At 39.4% G+C, this 26,890-nt stretch overlaps 1 protein-coding gene, 2 long non-coding RNA genes and 1 pseudogene across 4 annotated transcripts; 3 read left to right on the top strand and 1 right to left on the bottom strand.

The window, feature by feature from the left end:
- Nucleotides 1–293: 293 nt before the first annotated feature.
- On the top strand, nt 294–4,749 carry LOC112166155 (annotated as a pseudogene).
- On the top strand, nt 1,022–1,757 carry LOC121049480. Its single transcript, XR_005800421.1, has 3 exons — nt 1,022–1,195; nt 1,276–1,372; nt 1,502–1,757. It is a non-coding gene; the product is annotated as an uncharacterized LOC121049480 (long non-coding RNA).
- On the top strand, nt 1,847–2,709 carry LOC121049481. 2 transcript variants are annotated; one of them, XR_005800423.1, is made up of 4 exons: nt 1,847–2,114; nt 2,265–2,309; nt 2,421–2,451; nt 2,553–2,709. It is a non-coding gene; the product is annotated as an uncharacterized LOC121049481 (long non-coding RNA). The 2 variants fall into 2 exon arrangements; XR_005800422.1 differs by lacking the exon at nt 1,847–2,114 and having other exon boundaries at nt 2,145–2,309.
- A 13,039-nt stretch (nt 4,750–17,788) lies between the features above and the next one.
- Nucleotides 17,789–22,042, bottom strand: LOC112166156 (translation initiation factor IF-2). Its single transcript, XM_024302931.2, has 4 exons — nt 21,028–22,042; nt 20,738–20,887; nt 19,030–19,215; nt 17,789–18,238 (listed from the first exon to the last, which is right to left on the bottom strand). The coding sequence occupies exons 1-4, from the start codon at nt 21,979–21,981 to the stop codon at nt 18,158–18,160; spliced, it is 1,371 nt and encodes a 456-aa protein (XP_024158699.1). The 5' UTR covers nt 21,982–22,042; the 3' UTR covers nt 17,789–18,157.
- Nucleotides 22,043–26,890: the final 4,848 nt, after the last annotated feature.

Below are 26,890 nucleotides of genomic sequence, written 5' to 3'. Positions count from 1 at the left end.
CTATTACCACTAGGTCAAGTAACCTAGAGTTTGGGCTAAACACAAATTAGGTTTTCCTTGAACAAATTAGTATTTATAAGTGAAAACTTTATAATCCTTTGCCTTCATAGTACTATTATTTTCTCCCATCTGAAGAAAAAAAGGACTGAAAACAGAACCATAGTACAGCGATCATAGATCTTGACTATACCTTGAGTTTTGACCATGCCGTTGAAATCCTCCTATATAAACCTTCATCAGGATATTATATTCACTCATTCCATAAAAACCTTGATTTAGCTAGCTTGTTCTTTAGTTCTGAAACCAAATGGGCGATTCAACCCCTCTTCTCTCCGAATCCAACTCAGCCGAGTCAGAACCCCCTCTGCTACAAAAACACCTTCCCTCCCTCGACTCCACCATCGAACTTTGCATCGGAGATTTCGGGTGGGCACAATTCCTCCAAACCATCCTCGTCTCTTTTTCAAAGTTCTTCGACGCCCAGCAAACTTTCATCACCGTCTTCGCAGATGCCGAGCCCGCGTGGCACTGTACTCAACAGCTCACTGACAACCCCAGCTCATGCAACTCATCATTCTCAAACAGTCCTCATGGGACTGGGATCGGCCCAAACACACCTCTCACTACAAGAAAAGTAATCATTTACGACGCGAGATTTACGGCGTGCATTAAATGCGCGCCGTGAATGAATATTATTTACGATGTATAATAAAAGAACGCTGTGAATGATCCGTTTTGACAACATTTTTTACGACCTGCAATATATGCACGCCATTAAAGGTACAACTATGTTTACATTAACGGCGTGCTCTGGTGGTGCGCCATGGTTGTGCGAAATGCGCCAAAAGTTTTGGCAAAATATACTGCCCTCTCGAATGTAAAAAAAAAAAAAATAGAAAGAGATAAAAACGCTGGTCAAACTCTCCTCACTTCCTCCCTCTCCCTTTCAAAATCTCCTCACTCTCTCCCTCTCCCTCTCCCTCTTCTGTCAAAAGCTCAGCAACAGTCTGAACCCTAACCATGGCCGTTGCTCCTCCTCCGCTGCCGCCAACCTTCCATCCTCGTCTTCTTCGGCGAGACCGCCTTCAACGGCGTCGTCGAGGCTAGGAGCTCAAGAATTTAACCATTCGCGTCGCTCACGTGCTTCCTGTTTCCGACGACGGAGGAACCACCGCCTAGATTGTCCGCGTCCTCGGTAATTTCTAGTGTTTCGTTTCAAAATTGAATATGTTTCCGTTTGGAGATTATTGTTTAGAGGTGCTTATTGTGGATTAGGTGGTCCAGCCGATCAAAGCACCTCCGAGGCGGTCGCCGTCCCGCAATTGCTTGGTCATTGTTTACCACTTGATGCACGGCAAGCCAAATCTGAATGGTTAGACTTTGTCGTTGTATTAGGAATCATGTTATTTAGGGATTGCATTTGAAATGATGAGCATATTGAGCTTTTTGTGAAATGTGATGGAAATAATGGTTGGTTAGCTTGGTTTCTTGTCTAAAATAGGTTGAAATGTTTGCAGACTCGTGGGGTGCGATTTGGGCAAGCAAATGCTAAGAAGGCTATTGGTTTCGCTGAGGTATGTTACGGTGTGTATCAAAATTTAATTTCCCAGGCTATGAAGCTCTCTTCAATTGCATTATAATTTAAAGTTCTTTTCTGGTTAAGTGATATCGATTATCCCTTATAGTGCTGTTCAGCTTTTTGCTTATAGTGTTGTTCAGCTTTTTGATAAAGAACAGTAGTTTGAATGACAATTTTGAAAATGAAGCAGCTTATCGGTATGTGCAATACTTTTATTCTTTGAAGTTCTATCTTGTTTTCTGGTTCACCTCCACGGTAATAGCTGTTATATAGAAAGACATTATCTTACACCAGTAATGATTCTAATGAAACAGTAGAAGGTATTTCATCTTTTAAACAATACAAGCTCCATGTCATAAATTTCCAATAATGGCTGTTAAATTTCCACTGTAAAGTTGGAACAACTACTTTATTACCATTACCTCTGTGTTATACTTTATTACTTGTAGAACAGGGTCTTATCTTTGTTGTAGACAGCAATGACAGAGATCGTGTTGTTGAGGCAAGGGATGAATTGCACAGGATGTTGAATGAGGTTTGTTCTCATCTTGTGAGAGCACGTTTACAGGCATGAGCTAAATTATCTTCTATATACATTAATTTGTAATTCATCATATACAACTACACACTCAGATGGTTTTGTATTCTACATTTGCAATTTGGATTCTTATGATTTTTATCCCAGGATAAGCACTGCATGTCTTTTGGTAATTCTTTCACAAGTATATCGGTAAGACATTTTATTTATATGTTGCTGTGATCATATATGCATCTTTATCTTAGTTTCTGGTGCGCGTTCACTGCAGGCCTGGCTTGATTTTCCTCTCATTGCTTGCCTCAGATATTGGCAGCCACTGGATGCAGATGTACAGGTTAATTTCCACGATTCTTTTCCTATAATTGAGTGGATATTTTGGTTATTGAATTCTCGACAAATTTTATTATGCCAACTCTTCAATATGTTTCTTTGAAGTACTTTCCTGTTAGGCAAGGGTAGTTACAAAGATGTGAAAGACATCACTAATTGGCTATGCTTTAAAGGGAATCAGATGTTTATGGCTTACTGCTGTGTGGCATGTGAGGTAATTCAGACTTAATTTGAGGTAATTGTATACAGGTAAATAATACTACTTCTATGACATAAATTACGTTTCCCTCTCATGGTGATAAATTACGTTTTGAATTGAAATTTCTTTTTCTGGTCCAACTTTTGAATTGAAGGTCTTTGCTGAGAAACCTTCAAATTCTGCACCCATAAATAGCACCAAGTCTGAAGATGTCTGCTTAAAAGGTTTTGAACAATATTCCAGATGCATCATCAATCTCAGCATTCATCGCCCAAGTATCAGACCTTGTCAAGTAAGTTGCAACGGCTTTCATCTGTATTTGTCGCAAGTTACCAGCAACTATGCATCAGACCCTAAACATATTTTTATATTTTGGCATCATTTTCATGATTAGGTTAGTGGATTCAAGAGATATTTTTGGAGATGCATATGAAGCCAGAACAGAACCTCTTGTTGCTTCGACACTCCAACCACCACTACCCCCAGCTTTTACATTTGGTATCTTGTGCTTCCATTTTGTTTCGATAAGTCTTTGAACATGATATGGCTAATGGCTGCAATGTTGGGGTGACCCTGGAACAACTGGAAATTAATTGATTTTTTTTTAAATTTTGTAAAACAAATTTACGGCGTGCAAAGCACGTCGTGAATGAAAATTTTACGGCCTGCAAAAGAGTACATTTACGGCGTGCATAAAATTGAAAAATTGAGTTCAGTTTTACGACGCGGTCTATAAGAGCGTGTTTTTGGATGTCAAAATACGTCGTAAAAGGGGCCCTCGAGTGTTCTGGGTCGGTCGTCACCGGCCTGCCGGCCTCCTCCTTCTTCATGGGGTGCCTGATCGGAGGACTCGCCCTCCCCACACTAGCCAATTCCTCACTCGGCCGAAAAAAGATGCTCTTCCTCTCGTGTCTCATGATGTCTATCACCACCCTCCTCACCACCTTCTCCACCAGCATATGGATCTATTCCTTCTTGAGATTCGTCACCGGCTTCGCCCGCACCACCATCGGCACGTCAGCGCTAGTCTTGTCCACCGAGCTGGTAGGCAAGCGGTGGCGTGGCCAGGTGGGTGTACTAGGTTTCCTTTGCTTCACATTAGGGTTTCTCTCCCTGCCAGCTATAGCTTACACCCATCAAAGCCACTCATGGAGAACACTCTACTTCTGGACTTCAATTCCTACTCTCTTTTACTCCATTCTCGTCCATTTCCTGGTCCGAGAATCGCCCCGGTGGCTATTCGTCCGGGGCCGCAAAGAAGACGCCATCTCAACCCTAAAATGTATTTCACCAAGCATAACCATGAGCTTCTCGAGCTTGTCGTTCGAGCAAGAGACTTGGAATGTGGATCTCTACTCTGCAATCGGGGTTTTGGTAAAGAGAAAATGGGCTTTTCAGAGACTTTGCGCGGTCATGGGAACGGGATTTGGAATCGGAATGGTGTACTACGGCTTGCCGTTAGCTTTGGGGAGCTTGAACTTCAACCTTTACTTGAGTGTCACGTTGAACGCCTTGTCCGAGCTACCTGCTTCTTTAGTCACTTTTTTCCTAATTGGGAAACTGAACAGGAAAAGCTCGCTACTGGTTTTCACTTTTCTCAGTGGAGCTTGTAGCATTCTCTCGGTGCTAAAAGGTTTTAATCCGTGTCCAGAGTTACAAATCGGGTTAGAGCTTGTGTCTTTCTTTAGTGCTTCTTTAGCCTTGAATGTGTTGCTTATATTCACGATTGAGCTCTTCCCAACGTGCGTGAGGTACTCGGCTCTCTCGATGGTGAGGCAGGCGGTGGTGTTGGGAGGAGTTTTCAGCCCGATGCTGGAGGCGGCTGGGAGGGAAAACGGCGGGGTTCTGTCCTATGGGGTGTTTGGGGTTGTGGTGGGGGTTTGTGGATTGTTTGTTGTTTGTTTGCCGGAGACGAGAGGGAGAGGGATTTGTGATACAATGGATGAGGAAGAGCACAAAGAGACATGCAGCTAATTGCAATGCGGTTCTACTTGTCGTCTAGAATATATGTTCGATGATTCAGGATCACTAGCTAGTTGCCTAGTTTGTCTTAAGGCTGCTCGCCCTGGTCAATTAAGGTTGAATTTTCGTATGGTGGATTTGTTTAGTAATAATAAAGTGTAAGTACAAGTGTGTGTGAGTAGGATTATTTTATCATTAGGAATTTCTAGTACTTCATATGTGTCATTAAGAGCTTTGTTTTTCATCTACATGAATCTTTGTAATGAGAAACTAGAAATGTGTTAATAAATACTTACAAGTCTGTGTTATTCTATTAATGTTTGTTTGGCCAGTTTGGAAGAACTGCAGTTCTAATGGCTCCTTTAACGAGGTTCTCTGGAGCTCGGATATTATGCCAGGGTCACGTACCCAAAAAGTCAAAAGGAACCAAGAAACAAAGGAGTTTTAGGGTTTTCTAATATGTGTATGATTACTCTTCTCTAAGAATGGAGTATATATACAAGATACAATGTGTTCGTGTCCTATTAGGAAACAAAATAGAAGAGAATATTCCTAATAATACACAAGATATACAACCCTAATAATACACGTAATAACTCATGCCAACACTCCCCCTCAAGTTGGTGCATACAGATCACAGATGCCCAACTTGGTGAGTGAGTCATAAAAAACTTTACTTGAGAGAGCCTTTGTGAGAATGTCTGCCAATTGTTCTTCAGTAGGAACGAAAGGGAACAAAATGATCTTTCTATCAAGGTTTTCTTTAATGAAATGTCGATCTACCTCCACATGTTTTGTACGATCATGTTGAACAGGACTGTGAGCAATTTCAATTGCAGCCTTATTATCACAATAAAGCGGCATAGCCTTGTTCTGCTTGAACCCTAAATCTCTCAACAAATTTCTCAACCACAACATCTCACAAAGTCCTCGGGCCATTCCTCTATACTCTGCTTCTGCACTAGAACGAGCCACCACCTTCTGTTTCTTGCTCTTCCACGTAACCAAGTTACCACCTACAAATGTGAAGTAGCCCGAAGTAGACTAGCGATCTATAATATTACCTGCCCAGTCTGCATCTGTGTATCCAGAAATATCTAAGTGATCGTATTTTGAAAAAATTAACCCCTTCCCTGGACCAGACTTTAAATACCGCAAAATACGAAATACAGCACCCATATGAGCCTCAATGGGATTATGCATAAACTGACTCACAACACTAACTGCATAAGCTAAATATGGTCTAGTGTGAGATAAATAAATCAACCGTCCGACCAACCTCTGGTATCTAGCTTTATTTGTAGGTACTTGATCCAAATACTCTGCTAATCGATGGTTCTATTCAATAGGAGTATCTGCAAGTTGACAGTCAAGCATACCTGTTTCTGCCAGCAAGTCTAGAACATACTTTCTTTGACTCAACACAATACAATCCTTCCCACGAGCAACTTCAATTCCCAAGAAATATTTCAAGTTACCCAAATCTTTCATCTCAAATTCAGAAGATAACTGACCTTGTAACCTTTGAATCTCCTCCAAGTCATCACCCGTCACAACCATGTCATCAACATAAATAATCAAGGCAGTCACTTTACCATACTGACGTTTGAGGAACAAGGTGTGATCGGAATTGCTCTGCCGGTACCTAATTTTCTTCATGAACTTGGTAAACCGGCCAAACCAAGTTCTGGGAGACTGCTTCAGACCATAAAGAGACTTTTTCAATTTGCACACCACTTGTTCTTTAGTAGAGGTACCATAGCCAGGGGGAAAATCCATATAAACCTCTTCATGCAAATCACCATGCAAGAATGCATTCTTAACATCAAACTGTTGCAAAGGCCAATCAAGATTCGCAGCTAACGAAAGAAGTACCCGAATCGTGTTAATTTTGGCCACTGGTGCAAACGTCTCATCGTAATCCACCCCATACTTCTGAGTATAGCCTTTAGCTACTAATCTAGCCTTGTACCTGTCCACCGATCCATCCGAATTTTGTTTCACGGTAAACACCCACCGACAACCAACCGTCTTCTTTCCGAGAGGTAATGATAATAATTCCCACGTACAATTCTTCTCAAGAGCATCCATCTCGACTGTCATTGCTTGCATCCACTTCTTATCCTGCATTGCATCCTGCACTTTACTAGGAAGAGACACAGAAGATAATTGATTCACAAAGGCAACATAAGGTTTAGACAGTCTATGGGTCGACACATAATTAGCAACAGGGTATTTAGTTTTTTGCATTGAGTGTGGGTTCATAACGTTTGGGGGGCTGACCACGGTTTGACCGACTAGGCATATGCTTGGTGGGAACACACTTTGACACAGAAGATGGAGTAGAGTCATTAGACAAAAAAATAGGAGAACATACCTCAGGTGACGTTGGGGCAAGTAAGACCTCTGAAGAAGAAAGGGGACTGTGCAAAGCAATTGAATCAAACCCACTGGTATCCATGCCTTCATCAGAATTTGGAACTGCTGCATCTCCGGCCGACTGGACGGAACCGGGAAGCTAACTGCTGCAGCTGCTCCGTTCCTGATGCCCATCTCCGGGCGACCCAACGCTCGACGCAAACTGTCATGACCGACGTCCATCTCCGGCCGACCCGATATCCATCGTCGGCCTATCTCCGGACTACCCATCTCCGAGCGACCCAACTCCCGACGCCAACTGGACGTTCCTCTCTGAGGTCGCAAGGTCCGAAGCAGACCCGTTATGGATCGGTGGATTGGGTTCCCGGTCGTTCTGTTTTACGCGGTGGCCGGAGTTGTTAGGCTCCTGTTGGAGCAATGTGCTTCGTTTGTTGGATGGGGAACCAATCAGTGGGCAGCTGTCCTTGGAAGTGGGACCCATCAGGGGGCAGCTATCCTCTTTGTCACTTTCTGTTCCAAAAGTCTCTTTGTCACGTGCAGTTCCCAAATACTCTAGACTAGAGAACTCAAGCCTCCCATCTTGCCTACTGAACAAATCTTCATAGTAACAAGGCTTCTCCCCCTGACGATGAGTCACAGGAGATGAAAAATAACAGGCATCTTCATTGAACGTAACGTCCATAGTGACATAAAAATTTTGGGATTGGGGATGATAACATTTGTAGGCTTTCTGATGAGAACCATACCCCACAAACACACACTTAAGGGCTCTAGCATCCAATTTTGTCCTCTGATTTTTATACAGATGAACATAAGCAACATAACGAAAGACACAAGCAGGAAGGGTGTTAGATGATGGAATAGAAACGTAGTGAGACAAAACCTCAAGTGGGACATGACCTTGAAGAGAGGTAGACGGAAGACGATTGATTAGATGAGAAGCACACAAAACGGCCTCTCCCCAAAGATATTTAGGCATGTTAGCACTGAGTAAAAGAGACCGAGCCATGTCTAGAAGATGACGGTTTTTCCGTTCAGACACCCCATTTTGCTCGGGAGTTTGTGGACATGAGGTTTGATGTATTATGCCATGCTGTTGGAAATAATCATGAAAAGAATGATTGACAAACTCACCCCCGTTATCGGAATGAAAAACCTTAACATGAGCATCATATTGAGTACAAATAAGACTATGGAATGTTGTAAAAGCAGAGAAAACAGAATCTTTGGACTTAAGCAAAACAACCCAAGATAATTGAGTAAAGTCATCAATGAATAACACGAAATATCGCATTCCAGAAAGGGTAGAATGTTTAGAAGGACCCCACACATCTAAATGAATTAACTCAAAAGGCATAGTACTAGAATGAAAACTTGAAGGATAACTAGACCTATGACTCTTAGCCAAAGCACAAGTTTCACAATGTAGGCTAGATTCACTAACTCCCAAAAACAATGAAGGCATGGACTTCTTCATAACTCCAAAAGATGGATGACCCAACCGCCGGTGCCACAACCATAGTTCACTCAATCAATCAGAATTCAATGTCAGGGCCAAAGTGCTTCCGATGCTTGTGTTGGCTCTGCGTACATGCAATCCAAGTGAAACAGTCTTCCCCTCAGGTCTCCCTTGCCCATGATTACCCTGGTGCACAGATTATGAAAAATAACATACATTGGGTAAAAGGTTACAGAGCACTTATTTTGTGACCCCAACTGGGAGACAGATAAAAGATGATGAGATAACGAAGGTACATAAAGCACATCATGCAATACAATGGATGGTGTAACTTGAACAGACCCAATACCTAAGACCGGAAAAGATGCACCATTCGCGTTAGACACATGAGATATAGAGGGAGATGACATAGACATAAAGAAGGACTTATCATAGGTCATATGGTCAGACGCACCAGAATTAATTATCCATGTATCACTACCAGTAAAGTCAAAAACATGTAAAGCAACACCAATTTTACCTCGAGTTTCCTTAGTCAAGGAAACATTACCCTTTGAGGGATCTTGTCCCTCAATGCTATAGAAATCAGGTTCTGACACTAATTGAATTGCAGCTTTGCCTCTTTGACCACCACCACGTCCTCCACGACCTCCAGAATTATTGCCTCCTTTCCAACCAGAATTGCTGTAATTAAACCTTCGTAGCTTAGGGCATTGTTTCTTGAAATGTCCAGCTTCCTTGCAATAGTTACAAGTCATTTGGTTATAATTCTGATTCTGCTGATATCCCTGAGTCCGTGGTTGATACTGGTTCTGAGATGGCACTAGGGTAGATGGGGATGTAGCATGGATAGCCAAACTAGAAATTTCAGTATGAAGGTTCTGAGCGGCAGCCTTGTTACCTTCATCTCTTCGGATATAAGCAAAAGCTTGCTCCAACGTAGGTGGAGTTGCAAGACGCAATAACTCATTCTTTGCCCCTTCAAAGTGAGGGTCCAAGCCAGCAAGAAAAATATGGACACGCATCTTGTCCTGCTCATTTTGATAGGAACTAATATCCGCTTCACAAGTCATAGGATTAGGATTCCTCTTATCAAGCTCCTGCCAAATTGTCTTCAAATTTGCATAAAAAGTTGCAACAAGCTGTCCACTCTGAGTTATTTTGAAAGCTTTGACATTCAATTCATGAACACGAGCAAAATCACTCCCATCATAATATGTAGCAGCAACAGAATCCCAAATTGCTTTGGGAGAATCATAGTTAGCAAATAATCTCATCACCTCCGGAGTCATAGCTTTGAGAAGAATTCCCATCACATTATTATTTGTCGTATCCCATTCATCAGCTTTTGGACCTGCAATAGGTCTTGCTGCACTATCGGTAACATAACTCCACTTTCCAATCCCCTGAATATGGATCTTCATAAGTCTTTGCCATAACTGATAATTGGTACCATCAAGTTTGACACCAAAACTTGATATCTGTGACATTCTGAACAATGACGACTTCACGGGCCACTGAACTTGTCTCTGCAGACTCACTTTTCCCATCAATGATCTTCAAGTCCACCATCTCTTTCTTCCGTAAAAGCTAAATAAAGTGGTGACAATTGGAGCAACAAAGGGCACTGACCAATGAAAGCTTCAAAGAAACAAATATTCAAAAAACAAACTGTTGGCTTTATTGAAGATTATCTTCTCCAAGAAACCACAAGGTGTCCAGCAACCAATCAATACAATAAGGAGGAGGTCAGCAACAATCAAGAATAACTAGATGGACCACCAATCAAGAAACAAATAAGGTCAAATAGGGGGACCACCAATCAACAGCCACGAACTAGATGGACAGATCAATTCCCAAAAGAACAAGGACCACCACTCTCAAACCAATCGAACCAAAAAAAAAAAAACGCAAACAAAACAAAGGCCGAGAGACAAAAGAGCAAAAGCAAACAAATTTTCTCGCAGCGGAAACCGAATAGCACAACTGAGTCCGAATGGATCTCGGCTCTGATACCAAGTCAAAAGGAACCAAGAAACAAATAAGGTCAAATAGGGGGACCACCAATCAACAGCCACGAACTAGATGGACAGATCAATTCCCAAAAGAACAAGGACCACCACTCTCAAACCAATCGAACCAAAAAAAAAAAAACGCAAACAAAACAAAGGCCGAGAGACAAAAGAGCAAAAGCAAACAAATTTTCTCGCAGCGGAAACCGAATAGCACAACTGAGTCCGAATGGATCTCGGCTCTGATACCAAGTCAAAAGGAACCAAGAAACAAATAAGGTCAAATAGGGGGACCACCAATCAACAGCCACGAACTAGATGGACAGATCAATTCCCAAAAGAACAAGGACCACCACTCTCAAACCAATCGAACCAAAAAAAAAAAAACGCAAACAAAACAAAGGCCGAGAGACAAAAGAGCAAAAGCAAACAAATTTTCTCGCAGCGGAAACCGAATAGCACAACTGAGTCCGAATGGATCTCGGCTCTGATACCAAGTCAAAAGGAACCAAGAAACAAATAAGGTCAAATAGGGGGACCACCAATCAACAGCCACGAACTAGATGGACAGATCAATTCCCAAAAGAACAAGGACCACCACTCTCAAACCAATCGAACCAAAAAAAAAAAAACGCAAACAAAACAAAGACCGAGAGACAAAAGAGCAAAAGCAAACAAATTTTCTCGCAGCGGAAACCGAATAGCACAACCGAGTCCGAATGGATCTCGGCTCTGATACCAAGTCAAAAGGAACCAAGAAACAAAGGAGTTTTAGGGTTTTCTAATATGTGTATGATTACTCTTCTCCAAGAATGGAGTATATATACAAGATACAATGTGTTCGTGTCCTATTAGGAAACAAAATAGAAGAGAATATTCCTAATAATACACAAGATATACAACCCTAATAATACACAGTATAACTCATGCCAACACAAAAGAGTATTTTTCGAATTGGATTGTGTTCAAATTTGTTCACGGACAGAGTGCACACTCAAAACAGAAAAATTATTGGTATGAGGATTTTCTTTTCAATTTTGTGTTCTTAATTAATAATTAATACCAAAAATCCAAAACTAATCCTTTTTATAAAGATTCTGCATGGGTAGTACAGTGTGTTATTATCTACAAACTACAAAGTAAGACGAATCTTAGCTAACCATGCACCGATATTATTGAACCACTCAAAAAAAAAAATTTGTCCAGTGTCATTGAATACAGTGGCAGAACCAGGATTTGATCTTGGGGGGGGGGGGGGTTTAGACATAAAGTGTCGGTCACATAACGGAATTACTATAACGTAAGTTGGAAGTCAAAAAAAAAAAAAACAATAGTATAACAATAATCTAAAAATCTTATTCAATAGAATTCATAAGCGGTAAGCCAACAATCAAGAAAACATAAAACACAATTCCTATGAAAAAAATCCAACCCAAAGGATGAATAGAATACAGTTAACCATATATCAAAACATAACTCGATGTTCTTGCATGTCTCGAAAGTCATCTATTATTGAGTCGATGGTAAATTTTTCTGCAATTTCTTTCTCAATGTACATCAGTAACGAGTCTGTAGAGAAGTCATTCTCCATTCGGTTACGAAGCCTAGTTTTGACTATAGACATAGCAGAAAATGATCGCTCTGTAGTTGCTGTAGACACTAGAAGAGTAAGCACAAGCACAATCACTCTATAAACAAGTGGATACCTTGTTGATCTTTTAGTTCTTACTAACCACTGAGATAAATCAGAAATAGCTGAAATACTTTTGAACTCTTGATCTTTAACCACATCATACTCAAAAAATTCAAGTTGTTTCTTGAGTTGCTGCTTCTCATGATCTGCAAAGCCATGTGGATAGAATTTTTCTACCAACTGACATATGGCATCAATCTTCAAACACTTGCTTATTTCAGTACGATCCAAAGCTGAACTAAGAGTAAGTAGCTCTACAGCATGTTCATTAAACCGGTTATTTAATTCTTGCAATTGAGAATCTATGGCAGCATAAAATATATCTACATGGTAATAATGTTGAACTGTCCAATCATCTTGTTGGTGACGAGCTCGACCTCCTCTTCCAACATAACGAGCATTCATATCTGGAATATCTATGTTACGTGCCTCACAAAAAGAATTTACCTTGGCAAATAGAGTATCCCATCCATCATCTCTCAACTTTTGAATGAATGCTTTAGTAGAGGACACAAGAAAAGATGATACAAAACTAAATACCAAATGAATGAGTCTTGTGTCCTCTACTAAAGTATTCATTCAAAAGTTGCCGGAGACGAGAGGGATCTATCTAATCAAACTATGAACAGAATGATGATTAACTTTAGTACGTCTATTAGCCTTATAATAAGAGCGACCTAAACGAAAAGCTTCAAACCAGAAAGCAACTGGGTTAGCATTCTTTTGTTGAGAAACAACCTGATTCCTAGAGTTCCAGATTGACCAGAAAATCATTAGAACGTGACCAAGAATCTCATCATGAAGCTTACTATTATGAAGATGAACTAACCAATCTATGAGAGAACCATTCCAATTAAGAGGATTATAAGACTGATGTTGAGACCAAACCTGAATAGCAAAATGACATCTTCTAAGTAAGTGATCCATAGTTTCTACATCACAATGACAAAAAGGACAGTAAGAAGAAATATTAGGATTGTAAGAACAGATTTTATCCCGAGTATTAATTCAGTTTCTAAAAGGGGATCGTAGAAATAATATCTTTCCAGGAAAGCATCTATTAGGGGAGTAGATGACAATTACGTACGTGATCGATGGCATGGAATTGCTCCATTATTTTTCATTTCAAGGAGTGGAAATGTTTAATTACGTAAATTAGTTGTTATGTATTTAGTGATATTTTCGCATCTTATTTGAATATTCTCGAAAACAATATCTAGGAGGATAGAAATATGTTCTCTTCTTTCCATCTAAGAAATTTGTGTATTTACGTGCTGGCCTTCGTTTCACTAGCAAGGATTCTAAGTTCATGTCTAATGAGTTATTATTAATTTGATGTGTGTTCGGTCACTTGAGGTTTATGGTATAATTTTTACGATGGTTAAAACCTGGAGAGCTTTAATGATTTCAAACCCTTAAATGATCGATGCTGAAGAAAATTCTGTAGTGATATGATATTTGTTTATACATCCAGATGGAGAGAGTAAGATAACGAGAGAAAAGACAGAACAAAACAATGGAATTGGGGAGCAAATGCAGTGAGGGCCTAAGATCCCGCTAAATCACTTTCAAGGAAATCAAAACTATATGCAAAACCTTTGACAATATTTGGCAGACTAAATGCAAGGCCTTTATTTGTTCCTTGCATATCCTTCTAACTAAGGACAGGGTATTTTTGTTGAGACGTGAATAAAGTTGGTAGATATTGAAGAATAGAAAGCTTGAGTAATTGTGCTTATATGATCGATTAGACCAAGCATGAAGCTCCACCGATCTGAGCCACAGGGTTACAGGTGATGACAGTGATCACACTCCATCTGCAACTCTTTGCCGACATGATAACGATAACGATAAGCATGCATGATTTTGCCTGACACGGCAGACATGTTTTTTTCCTCAATATGAGAGTTAGAAGAGTAAGAGTATTCTAAATAAGGTAAAAGAAAGTAAACCAGCTTAATAAAGCACGCATATTATTGGATGACACAAAGCATCAGATCTTTAAGACTTAATCTGTCATGAAGATACAAAGACTTGATCGGAATCTAATCTAGCCAATTAAGACCCAGGGGATGTCAATATTGAACAGCACTGATACTGATGCAGAGAGGAACATTGATTACCAAGAAAATAACAGGGAGATGGCTGAGCACCACAGGTACAGTATGATGCCAAAAAAAAAAAAGAAGAAGAAGAAGAAGAAGCTACAAGTATGAACTGTACAAATAGAGCTGGCTTTGAGCCTATAAATTACACTTGAGCAAAAGTCTGTCATATAAAAAAACTAGCAACGTGTCCACATTTCTTGCGGGTGATATTGTGAGGTTAATGAAAACTGAGTAGACTAAAAAGAATAGTGTACTTTTTAGACATATAATAGTGGTGGTCTAGTTACTTTTTCAATTTTACATTTTTGTCTATTTATATTTTATTGGCTTAATTTGATAATTATGTTATGTAAAGGTATTATGGGTACTTTAAAATATGGTGAAACCCTTTTACACCAAAAGAGCGCCTCCATTTGTAGTAGTAGAGATAAAGTAAAAAATGCATCTTTATTGAAAAGTTTTATATATACACCCTCAATTAGATCGGCGGCGGCAGGATTAGATCAGCAGCCGTCCAGGGAGACAGAGCGTCAGGGGGCTGACTTAGTGGATCCGGGTCAGATTACCGGCTTGTCAAGGAGGCTTCGCACCGGGTTGGGTCTCCTGATTTCCAACTTCGGTCGAGAGGCACATCTGGTTTGACAAGCCACTGAGTGTTGATGCAGTGGAGGATAGGCTGGCCGCCGGAAGGCCTAACGGCAGAGAAGGCGGCATGGCAGCAGTAGCCTACGGTTTCTGCCCTATCGGCTCGAGTTTGGGCTTGGACCCTTGGGTCTGGGTTCAAGCTTGGGTTGTTGGGCTCAAATTTGTGGGTTCAATTATGTTGGGCATGGGCTCCCCCTTGTGCTAATGAGGCAAGAGCCTTCCTGCTAAGAAAGATTCGATTTGGACTTGGGCCTACGGGCTTGGGCTCAAGTCGAGGCAAATTGGGCTGTAACGTGTTAGGGTATTGAGCCTATGCGAGGTTGGATAAACTTCTATGAGTCTTCTATGACGTTTCTAGTGTTTTGCTTGACCACAATTGCTTGATTGGCAAATGAGGGCTAGTTGAATGATTTCTTTCCGTAGGAGGTGAGGTTTTTGCATTCTTGTATAGGCGAGGTTTTTTCATTCTCGCTTAATTCTAAGCGTCCCAGAGATCTTTAATGGTTTGCTTTAGCTTAGGTAGGTTATACCGGATTTTCTTGCCGGATCTCTTATGTAAGTTTTAGTAGACTACAACTTATTTGCTGTTGATCTAATGATATCAACTTCTATTTCAAAAAAAAAAAAAAAAAAAGTTCTTCAACTTGAAGAACAATAAAGGTAAGGAAGTTAAGTTATTCAATCTCTAGCGATATACCAACTTCATTTATGTGAAAAAGAATGAAGGTAATTTGTAATTATCATATTGATATGTGCAGGAATTAATTAGCAATGATTCCAAAATAAATCAACAAAATTATAGTAGAAGAATGTATTAAATAAAAATATATAATACATAGCCTACCTATTTTTTTTCCTTCAAGTTTTTCTCATTTATTTACTTTATAAGAGGGGAATAGGGTGCTTGCTGCTCCGCAAAACTCGAACTGATCGAAGTCTAGGGTTGAAAATCTCTTCTCGTCCGGCGGCGCTCATGGTCGGCAGTGGTTCGCCTCGTCGGTAAGGGACTGCTGCCAGACGGGGAATCTGAATGTGCCTGAGAGCCTCTTGGAGTGGGTTTGGCTCGGGGTTTAGGCTGGATGGGTTTCGCAGGGGAGTCTGAACGACGAGTCTTCAAGCTGGTGGTTGTGTGTTCATGGATGGGGTGCCGCATCGAGGGACTTCCAGGTTCGGCGAGTCAGAGGCGACTGGGTGGTGGTGAAGGATCCTAGATCGGAGGGCACAAAGTGGTGCAGCAGATTCCGGAGCGTCGTGGTTCGGCGTGGGGCTTTGCGACTTAGGGGGTGGCAGCGGAGGTCGTTGCCGCGTGGGTCGTCAGGACAGTGTTGGGGCGCGGCGGAGGAGACCGCTGGAATTACACCGGAGAGGTGTACACGGCCAGTCGGTGGGAAGATGAAGTTTTGGGCTTAGGCCAAGCCAATCTTTGCTGGGCCTGAGTTTGAGCCTCTTTTCCTGGGGTTGTCTTCTTTGGGGTTCTATAGTGGGCTGGGGTGTTTGCCTTAAGCCTATCCCTATGTTTTTAGTTTGTCTAATTACAATAAATTCTTTGAATTTAGGAAGCTAAGCACCGAGTGTGCACTCTATGTATCTCTAGCGACTCTGAAGTAGTACTAAAGGAGGGTCTCCGCTACCTCTACGTATTTAAATGTATAATGAGTGAGACTCTATGTACGTACCACTTGTGGGTACTACCATTAACTTCTTGTCTGTCTATGCCTTAAATGACAACGGAAGAGTATGTAACGGACTATTCTGGCTTGTGATGAATTTATATTTTCCCTTATTCAAAAAAAAAATTATTTAATTTATCATAAGGGGCATAGATAGAAGTTTAATGAAAAAAATGAGACAAAAAAATATAAGGAACATTATGTAATTGAGGGGGTGTAGTTAAAAATTTTCATCTTTATACCACATAATATGTCCTGCAAAAAAATAATGATGAAAAGAGACACTAGCGACCAAAATTTTGTCATCAAAAACCATCCAAAAAAAAGTGTATCTTTATATGATGGAAATGACTCACATGAAAATAAATAAATAAATAAAAAGAGAATAACGATGCATAGCACTGGCAAAATGATAAGTCAATAAAAGTAATAGTGGTAGTAGCAGTAGTAGTAATAATAACAACAACAACAACGCATTTTGCGACGAAGTATATGTCGAAAAAGTCTTCTCATAATAAAAAAATTATATCAATTAGTTTAAAAATAAATAAATCAATTAATTAATTAATTAAAAAACCTTTAGCCCACCCCACCCATATATTAGTTGGTTGAAATAGTTATATGTGCTGAAATGTTGCAAGCATCTCCAAATATGCTTCGCCTTGAGTCCTTGAATTCTAAGGTCAGGCCCTGTATACAAAGAATGTATCATTATACAAAACCTCTCAGACAACCAAAGTCAACAGATCGATGTTAAAGGCTAAAAGAGCATTAGAAGAAAGGCCTTTTACACAGTTGGGGGACGTCTAAGATCAGATAAACTTGGAGTTAGCCTCTGGAAGCACATGATTCAAGAATAATCTGCATTATCTGAATGATTGTCAATAATGCAGTTTCTTAAAACACAATCGATGAGGGATCAAGAGTTGACGAAGTTGCATTGATGTTTATTATGCTACAAGCCCAGGCCCCAACATCCGCTTGTAATGGAGTTCTTGGAACTTATGAAAATAGTGCTAAAAGTGTTGCTATATCTTTAAGCATTGTGTAAATGGATCGCAATCTATCCCACCATGCTGTCTTACAAATCCACAGCTGAACAGCTCCAGAACATGAACAGAGCCCACGACCAATCCCATTCCTTAGCCGGAAAGATGTGGCCATGAACCAGAGATGTGGTCAAGAAAGACAGTACAACTGATTTAGCTACCATCAACAGTGAAAATGCAAATTATCATTGTGATACAACACAATTGACATAATCAGCACATTCAGTGCAGTTACTGATGGCATTCAATCAAAAGCAATGCCATGTTGCCTGAAAATGATTTCACCTAGTGCTATGCTGCATAGATAGCAAATTATTACAAACAAATGCCATGATTCTTCTTTGATCGTAGAACAATCTAAGAGAACTAAGCTATTCTTTTGTAACAACTAAAAAATGGTACAAGTACAAAAATTTTGGGCAAAATAACTTGAACTGAAAAGTTTACAGCATCATTGACCACTTCTTTTCTGCATTATCAGCTTCGACAGTGACCACGTTCATCACTAAGTATTAGGAACTGACCATTCCACGGTCACTTGTAGTGCTTGGAAACCTTTTCCGTTAGCTTATCCATGAACTGGCATTTCCTGTGAAATCCCCAGCCAGGGTTGCCCTGCAAATCAAAAGTGTGTCATGAACAATAATCATGCATTATCTTTCTTCCATACAAATTTTAATACGAGAAAAGATTCAAATACATTGAATTGTAAACTGCACCCAAATGTGCAGCATGTATTCACAGGAATAGTATAATGACCACAGGAAACAAGAGCATCAATGTTGAGATTATGTCATACCCTTCTAAATTGTGTTACTGCAGCACATCTCATCCAAGGGCAGAAACTAGTAGTAAAATGTATGCATATGCGGACCATGCTATTGAGAAAGAAAGTACTTTTACCCCAGCAATATGAAAAAAGTAGGATCTTAAGCAAGTCAAATAGTCAGCAATAATTTGGACTTGCCAGTAGTTGGACCCCGCCGGATGGGGTGGGGAATTTCTTTGGTCTACACTACTTACGGAGTTAAAATCATCTAATTATGTTGCTTATGACACCAGGCCTCAAGAAGGAACTTTGTCCCAAAAACTGAGTCAAATAGTCAGGTATCCTTCTATACTGTCAAATCCAAGCTACAGAACCCTTACTGGTATGGATATGCCAAACTGATCAACCTAGTCTAGTAAGTATTTCAGTGAGACAATTTTAAGACAGCATAATCAGGATGTCCTAAGTAGGAGGCTCAAACAGGAAATCATTCTTACAAGCCAATGTGGTTATAATTAAAATAAAAACAATAAAGATAAATATATAAATAAAAACCTAAGCAAGCAACAAGCTAAAAGAAATTGGTTTCTTGTTTTTCATGACAAGGTTCTAGAATGCAAAAGGACAAAACTTTAACCTGGAGAGAAAGCAACACGCGATCAGTGAACTGCTTTACAGAATCAGGTACTTTTGCAGGAAGAGTTTTTGCAACTCTTTCTAACTCTTCTTGTTGTTTCTTTGCAGTTACCCTATCTGGTCCGCTGTACTGATCGACAATTTCCTTCAACAATGGAACTCTTTCCATTGTCTCCTTCATGGCTTCCTGATGATATCCAAGAATAGAGGTCAGAGCATAGCAAACAAATAGTACCACCCCCCTAGAAGAATTGTATATCATTTCTCATGAACATGCGAGAAGTATGAAGTTCATACAAAAAAGTTTCTAAATATTAAACACTATTAACCAGTTTTAAGTTTATGATAACAAAAAAAAATTAATATTTCAATCTGTCATTGATAAGTGATAACACTCAGTAGACTACAAGGACCATTTTGTTACACTGAACTAGGAGATATTAGAAGGTATTGCCTTATATAAGGAGGTTTTGGACTGGCTATCCTATGTTTGAAATGGTTTTGAACAAGGTTTAATGATCTAAAAGAAAAGCAACGTCCTTGCTGGCCTTTGCTATTCAGCACCATGCCGGAGGGAGGGGAACAATAACGACGCTCTGGAATAACCATTGAAATAAAATTGATTTCTCTCTTCTACCATCGTCCACTTCTTCTCTATTAACAATAGATTAAAAGTAAGTCAATCTACCTTTATTGGAAGTTTTGAATCTTTTCTGTTCTTTCAGCCGAGATTCCCCTACTTTTGAATTTCTTCAAAATTCATCATCTAGTACCGAGTATCTGTTGAAGAATTTACATGGGATGAATCCCCATTTTCCTCTCACTTCCTATTGCTGCAGTTTTGTTTTTCAAATGTCCAACTGATAGATGAATCTTGAAGTTCTTTAACTCTCTTGAGTATACGTGCTGTTAATTTTGAATTGAAGCTTGAGGGGTATTTGCTAAAGAGCTCACTTTCTTTTCTGGTTGAAGGATATCTGATGGAGCAAGAAGCTTTTCTGGATTTATCCTAGGTCTCTCTCAATATGTAGGAAAGTTGAATCATACATAGTTATGTAATTCTGGAAAGTGAGAAACAAAAGACTTATTGTAGGGAGTATCCTTCTGATTAGAAAAAGAATATCAACTATCAGCATACTGAATTTGTTGGCTTCTGGGAAAAAGAAAAAAATAACAATAGAAGTGTTCCTTAGCCGAAAAATTGAGTATCAAATCTGACCATAAAAGAACAAAAAATTGAATATCCTACTTGGTCCCCGACAATACCAAACGTAGGTTAATTTTTTAGTCTACTTTTGGTTGGTCGTTTGGTTTATTCTGGGACTTGATTCCATTAAAAGTTAAGCATCACCTTCTCTTACTAAATCTGTGACATATCCGGTGATGTATTCTGGGACAGAGCCTTGATGAAAGTTGATGGCGTATTATGCATTAACAAGAAAAGGTAGGTACTATAGCAATCTAGTAGAGAAAATTCAAGATACGGTTATTGATGAGTTTGAAAAAGTTTTCTAATTCCATGTTCCAACCCATCTAAATTTTTAATATTGGATATTTAACAAGCAACTCCTATGAGGCTCTGAGTTATCAAAATTCAAGTACTACCAAGCAAACTCCTATGGCATTGTAATATTATAACGTCACACAGAACTACATTGCACATTAGCAAAATCAGTTGTCAAAAATGACGCAAGAGTAAGCAAATGTACCTCCCACTCCTCTTGACTTTGAATACCCTCATATGCCATCAAGAAAGGCTTCATCTTCTCAAGTGCGTCCCTGAGAGGAATAGGCGGTTTTTCATCAATATCTGGGTTTTGATTAAACTCCCCCATAAGATACTCCGGCTCAAACTCAATCTGCAAAAACCAAGTCAAACCAAAATCAATATAAACAACCCCATCACAAAACTATGATCCAAAACTAAAAAGCAGACAACACAATTTCCTACAAAACCAACTATGCTCAGTCAGCAAGGACATTCTACTGAATTCCATACCATACAATTGGTATCCAATGCGTCGACATAAGCATCATCCAAAGGCGACGGAAGCACTTGATTACTCATATCCTCAAATGCTTCAGTCAACTGATTCATAACTTCAGGGCCAAGCCTCTTAGCCAGCTTCTCCCCATCGGCATTGTCCCCAAGATAAAGCCCCGGCGCAATGCCGCCATCCCCATCTCCTTGCCTTCTCCTATCTCCTTCTCCTTCTCTCCTTCCCCTCCCTCCTCTCCCTCTTCCTCTTCCTCTTCCTCCTCCTCTCCCTCTCATCCCTCTCTCTCCTCCTCTCCCTCTTCCGCCACCACCACCATCAACCTCCGCTCCCTCACCGCCCCCCTGCTGCAATATCCCCATTGCTTGCTTCACCGCCTCCTCCCGGGTCAATTTCGGCTTCCGGGGCTCCCTCTTGGGCTCCACCGGAGCCCCAATCTGCCGATTCTCCTCCACACTTTGGGCCGCCGGGCCCGAAATGGGCCTCCCCCGCCCCGTTCCGCCCAACGCCGTCATCAAACCAGCCGGTAGATTCTCCTCCGCATCTTCCCGTCTGAAGAAAACGGGCTTCTTGGGTAAACCCGAATCATCTCCCTCACGTGACTCTGCCAGGGGCTGCACGTGACCCGAGCCGCCCCGACCGGCGGACGAACCGGGTTTGATCCCCGAGGCGAAGGAAGGCGGAGGTTGGGATAAGAGTTTGCCACGGCCGTGGCCGGCTCCTGGTAGAGGTGGGGGCGGGTCGGATTCGGAGTCGGGTTGGGGCGGGAACTGGTCGGCGAGGTAGTTGAAGAGAGAAGGAGCGGTGGGAGTTGGGCCGCCGCGGCCGCGACCACGGCCGCCGCCACCGCCGCTGTTGGAGGAAGTGGAAAACGGAAGTAGGGTTTGTCTGGAAATGGAGAAGCTTGATGGGTTCGCGAGCTTTCTGCCGATTCCTATGGCGCTTCCTCCTCTCATTTTCGAGAGAGTTTAGAATGCTTTAATTTTTGGGGTTTAAGCAAATGGGTTTCTTCTTCGTGTTCACTGAAGCACTGGGTTTTAATTTTCCTGGTTTTTTTTTTTTTTTTAAGAAAAGGCTTACTTTTCAATGTTGGGCCGTTCGGAAAGCAGTTGTAACGGGCCCAGGGGATTTGGGTTTCTTCGGGCCGAATGGTTTTGATATATTGCCCATCACATAATTTCTTCTTTTGGGGTTGTATCAAATAACGAGTTTGCAAATTACAGTAGCCATGCTGGGTAGAAATTAGAATACGGCAGATTTTAATGGAGGAAGTTCAAATGGAAAATATGTTGTGAGAGAAGATAAATTGCAGCTCATGTCTTTGCTTGGAGTGGTCTGAAGGTTTACTTCTTAGAAAAATTATTATATAGTCTCGAACAACCGCGTGTATTGTAATCCAGACTGATGTGATTGGTCCGTTTCAAAAGTGTTTGTTTTTTATTAGTCCATTAATATAATTAGAGAAATGAAACTTCATATATAAGTGAGAAATAAAATTTCATACCTAGTGACGCTCTCAAAAGCTCATAACGGCGGAGAAGAATTTTTGACTAGGTCGCTACCATTCATAGCTCTCGTGTTTGTAAATTATGACCCCTCATCTTCTGATCTAGTTCTGAATAATCACCTATATTATACAATCACAAGTATATAAACACAACAACCAAAGGCATGCTAAACATAATGTGCACATACCAAATGCGGGGAGGAGTCAAATGTCATTAGCACAAGTCTTAATCTTCTCCAGGTCTCTAAGTCCGAGTAACCTCTCAATGGGGCAAGTGAGTGTAAAACTTGTTATCTAGAAAATGCAGGGACCTCGAGGATAGTAATCCTAATTATAAAGCAATTACTCCTCTGTATTATGTATCAAAATAAATTACTCGATATTCAAGTATTTAAGATTTCTTAATTAATATAGGTACAGATACAATATTTTTATTGTAACAGGATTAAAATATCTATACAATCTAAACCACTTCATATCTATACTATTATTAAGAGAAAATATTTTATTAGCCAAAACTGAATTTTTTTACAGATTTAACCTTAAAAGATTAAAAAATTTGAGAATAAATTAAATCACAATGGTAAATATGACAATTATAAAGTAGATTTTATGAAGAAAATTAAAAATAAATTGTCCCACAAGCCCCACTTTTCTCTCCCACCACTTTCTCTCTGCAATAACTGTTTTACTTTTATTTTTATTTTTTTATTAAAAAATTAATTTAAAATATAAAAAAAACTCACACCCCACTCTTACATTTTTTTTTTAAAGAAGGCCAATACGGCTACCCTTAACCCTTGATCATTAATGAAACTGCATAATACATGGGGGGGGGGGATGTAATACCTGAACCCCAAATTACAATAGTCATGGGTTCACCCCACTCTTACATATGTCAATGAGAATCGAACCCATGACTTCTATAATATTGGAATTATAATTTACCAATAGGTCACTTGAATAAGAAACTATTACACATGTAGAGCTGTATGAAAAAGGCTAGTAAACAATAATAACGAGTCCACAAAATAATTCTATAAATTTAAATCATTTTTATAAATTTAAATAATTTTCTAAAGCTATAAATAGTTTAAATCTAATAGAATTTCAACTAAAAATAGCTCGAAATTATTTTTCCTTTCAAAAATAGGAAACCGAAATTCCGAGACCTCACACATTGCTAAATGCTAACGGTTGCCCCATTGAATTTGAATCAGCTGGTACAGTACTTATTCTATCGTAGTTCAAAAAGTCAAGCTTTCAGCTTCCTCTGCTGTCAATTATTTGAAACAGTTTTAATTGCAGCAGGTAAATAAGTTGGTGGTGCTAAGAATCAAGTCGATCAATACGTCATTTATGGATCGAACTGTTGCACACTGATCATTCGATCTAGAATGATACAGACTGCAGAATGCGTACCCTGAGAGCATGCAAAGACTTACATGCACAGTAAATTTTATATTGATGGGTCGACATTATTGAACAGATCGAGGCGTTTATGTTAATCTTCAATAGAATATGGATTAGTTAAAAGTGTGTATGCTTGAAAAACCACTAGTCCACTTCATTGACACCGGTTTCTTCAGCTTTGAAGAATCAAATATATATAGTTTTCCTTCTTCATTATAATAACTATTACCCAGAACTTTTGCCAACCTAAAATTTAGACTTATTTGATACTATCGCTGAGCTAGACCTGACTTTCTTCTTTACCAAGATACTGTGTCGACAGAATAAACAAATCTATATTTCGTTGAGGAAGGAATTGAATTACATGCCAACTGTGAAGAAGTTTAACTAGGAGAATTGACATATTGCTCGTGTTATTAGAAAATAAATATCCTAGTGGTTAATCATTGGTGCAAAAAGAAGAAAACATTCACTGAGAGAGAAGTGGCGTATAGGAAAGAATTCAATTTATATCTGCAAGATCATGCGGTGATATGATTTTTCTTTGATCACACCAAAGTTTCGACAGGTCACACTTGAAGTAAGCATTTCTGGCACCAGCAGATTAGAAACGGCGTTGGTTATAAAAAATTTAATGGCTCAACACAAAGTCACTAACAACAATCTGATATGACCTTATCTGTATTAGATCATGTATACCTAAGATCAACACGAAAGAGCCGGATCATACATATAGTCTTGACTCAGATATATGGATATATTCCTCACCATGAACGTCACTAGGGCTGTCACTCGGTCGGTTCAAATCGGTTATAGGTATTACCAACTTCAAAACCAAAGCTTTCGGTTTTAAAAACTGAGCTACCAAGTACCAACCAAAATTTTCGGTTGTTAATTATTTCTACCAAATTCGGTATTTCAGTTTTCGGTACGTATTACCAACTTTAGAACAACTAATTCTTTATAATATAAATTAGAATGAACAAAACTAGGTTTTTGAATTTTATAGTCATAAACTTTGTATTCATCTACTAATTATAGCTTTCTTTTGTATATATGACATCAAGTTTTAGCAATTTTCAATAACACTAGGTTATTTAACCATCGTTGACTAGGTTACTTAAAATAATAGTATACGTAATGTAGTATATGTAGTAATGTTCATACTATTATAAAATTTTTTATGTTTATTTCTTAATATACATGTATGTGTATTGAAAACTGTAATATATAAATCTAATATTTAGATAATCGGTAGATTCGGTATTTACCAAAACCAAACCAACTTTTTCGGTAATTTTCGATTTCGATTTTATCGGTCTCGGTTACCAAACCTAAAATATCGGTTGGTATTCGGTCAGTTTGGTAATTACCAAACCAAACGGCAGCCCTAAACGTCACTATAGGTTGATGATGACCTTTGAATTTTGCATACCGGTTAAGTATGATAGATGCAGAGAAATATGTAGATTAACTCACTTTAATATTCAGGTGTGCCACCGCACGAATTGATTAAAATACAGAAGAATATCATACTAGTTACATCATGATGTTTAGGTAAATTTTCCCCAAATAGTATAGCTAGGTAAATCGCCTACAAACCACATTGCCAACAAGCAAGTACGGCTCCAAACAATAGATTTGAGCTGAATAATAGAAACCCTAGCATCCAAACTAAAATGCGGAACAGGGAGGAAATAATTTCCACCTGTTGAGATTCTGAGAAGAAACAATATATACCGGAAAAGTGAATAGCTGTTACCACCTTAACATCCCCTACGCTATTGCATACAACAATCACCGACACCTTTCATCTACACCGGCCTATAGCAGCATGCTAAGTATTATTCACACTTTAAAACTTGGGGTTCGTCTAAAAGAAGTAAATTTGGAGAGACTCTTACGTACGTCAGCTGCACCACCCGTAAATTTGGAGAGAATCTGATGTATGTGGTGGTGTGGCTGATCAATCAAGAATCAGTAAGGGGATATTTTGAGTATTACACTTTTAAAAAGCAGGGACAATTTTGAAAAAGGGAGAAAGTTTCTTTCTTTTGATTGGCTTGGTCTAAAGTCACGTGGTAGGGAAACCCCTACCTAAGAATTTCTCGTAAATTTGACACACAGTATGCATGAATATATTCAACACAAAAAAAAAAAAAAGGAATGAGTTCAGATCCTATTCAATCATCTATGTGCATAAAAAATAGTCATGTGATGTGATGTGAAATAGCCTTATCTTTTCTTTGGTTTTTTATATTTGATAGAAAGCGACAGTATGAACAATTATTTAAGAAACTTGAAGTTCAAATAATCCTAGCATCATCAACTGAGTGTCCTTTGTTAGTATTAGCCACGCTAGCTAGGAGACAAAGTGATTTTTCTATATAGAAGATTAAGTACAATGCCAGGTCCAGCAAGACAGTGAGCTATAAGTTAAGTCATCACCAGAAATCATTCTGAACCGTAATTATATATATCATTGTTTTAATTTCGTTATAACTTACAAGAGAGAACTTGCCGTCAGATTAGCAACTAAAAGATTTTCCATTGGGCGTCTCTATATCTATTAACGTTCAAGACAGGACTTGTAGCAAAGAAATTAATGAATTAGATAGTTGAACACCAAGAAGAATCCTCAATTAATTGGACCAAATCAAAAGTTACTGGTATTAAAATAGAAGCTTGAACGAAAGTGAAAAGTATTCTAATGATTTCGGTTTTGAATAGTATGACTCTGCTTTCAGTGGAGGTCCCCCGGGTTGTTAAAATGGTTGGGTGTTCTAGGGGTTGATCGATTCGAATTGAGATTTGTCTTTTCAAGTGGATGTTTGTGTTTCTCATATATTTTGAACAAAATATGTAAATCATCCTTGTGTTATACTTGTGTTTTTCGTTGCTTTTTTAGGAGTATACTAATGCATATCTCTCTGAAGTCTGAACAT

The sequence above is a fragment of the Rosa chinensis genome, chromosome 5 (assembly GCF_002994745.2).
Source record: "Rosa chinensis cultivar Old Blush chromosome 5, RchiOBHm-V2, whole genome shotgun sequence".
Lineage (NCBI taxonomy): Eukaryota > Viridiplantae > Streptophyta > Magnoliopsida > Rosales > Rosaceae > Rosa > Rosa chinensis.
Note: the sequence above shows the minus strand (reverse complement) of the source record. Positions and strands in the feature narration are given on the sequence as shown.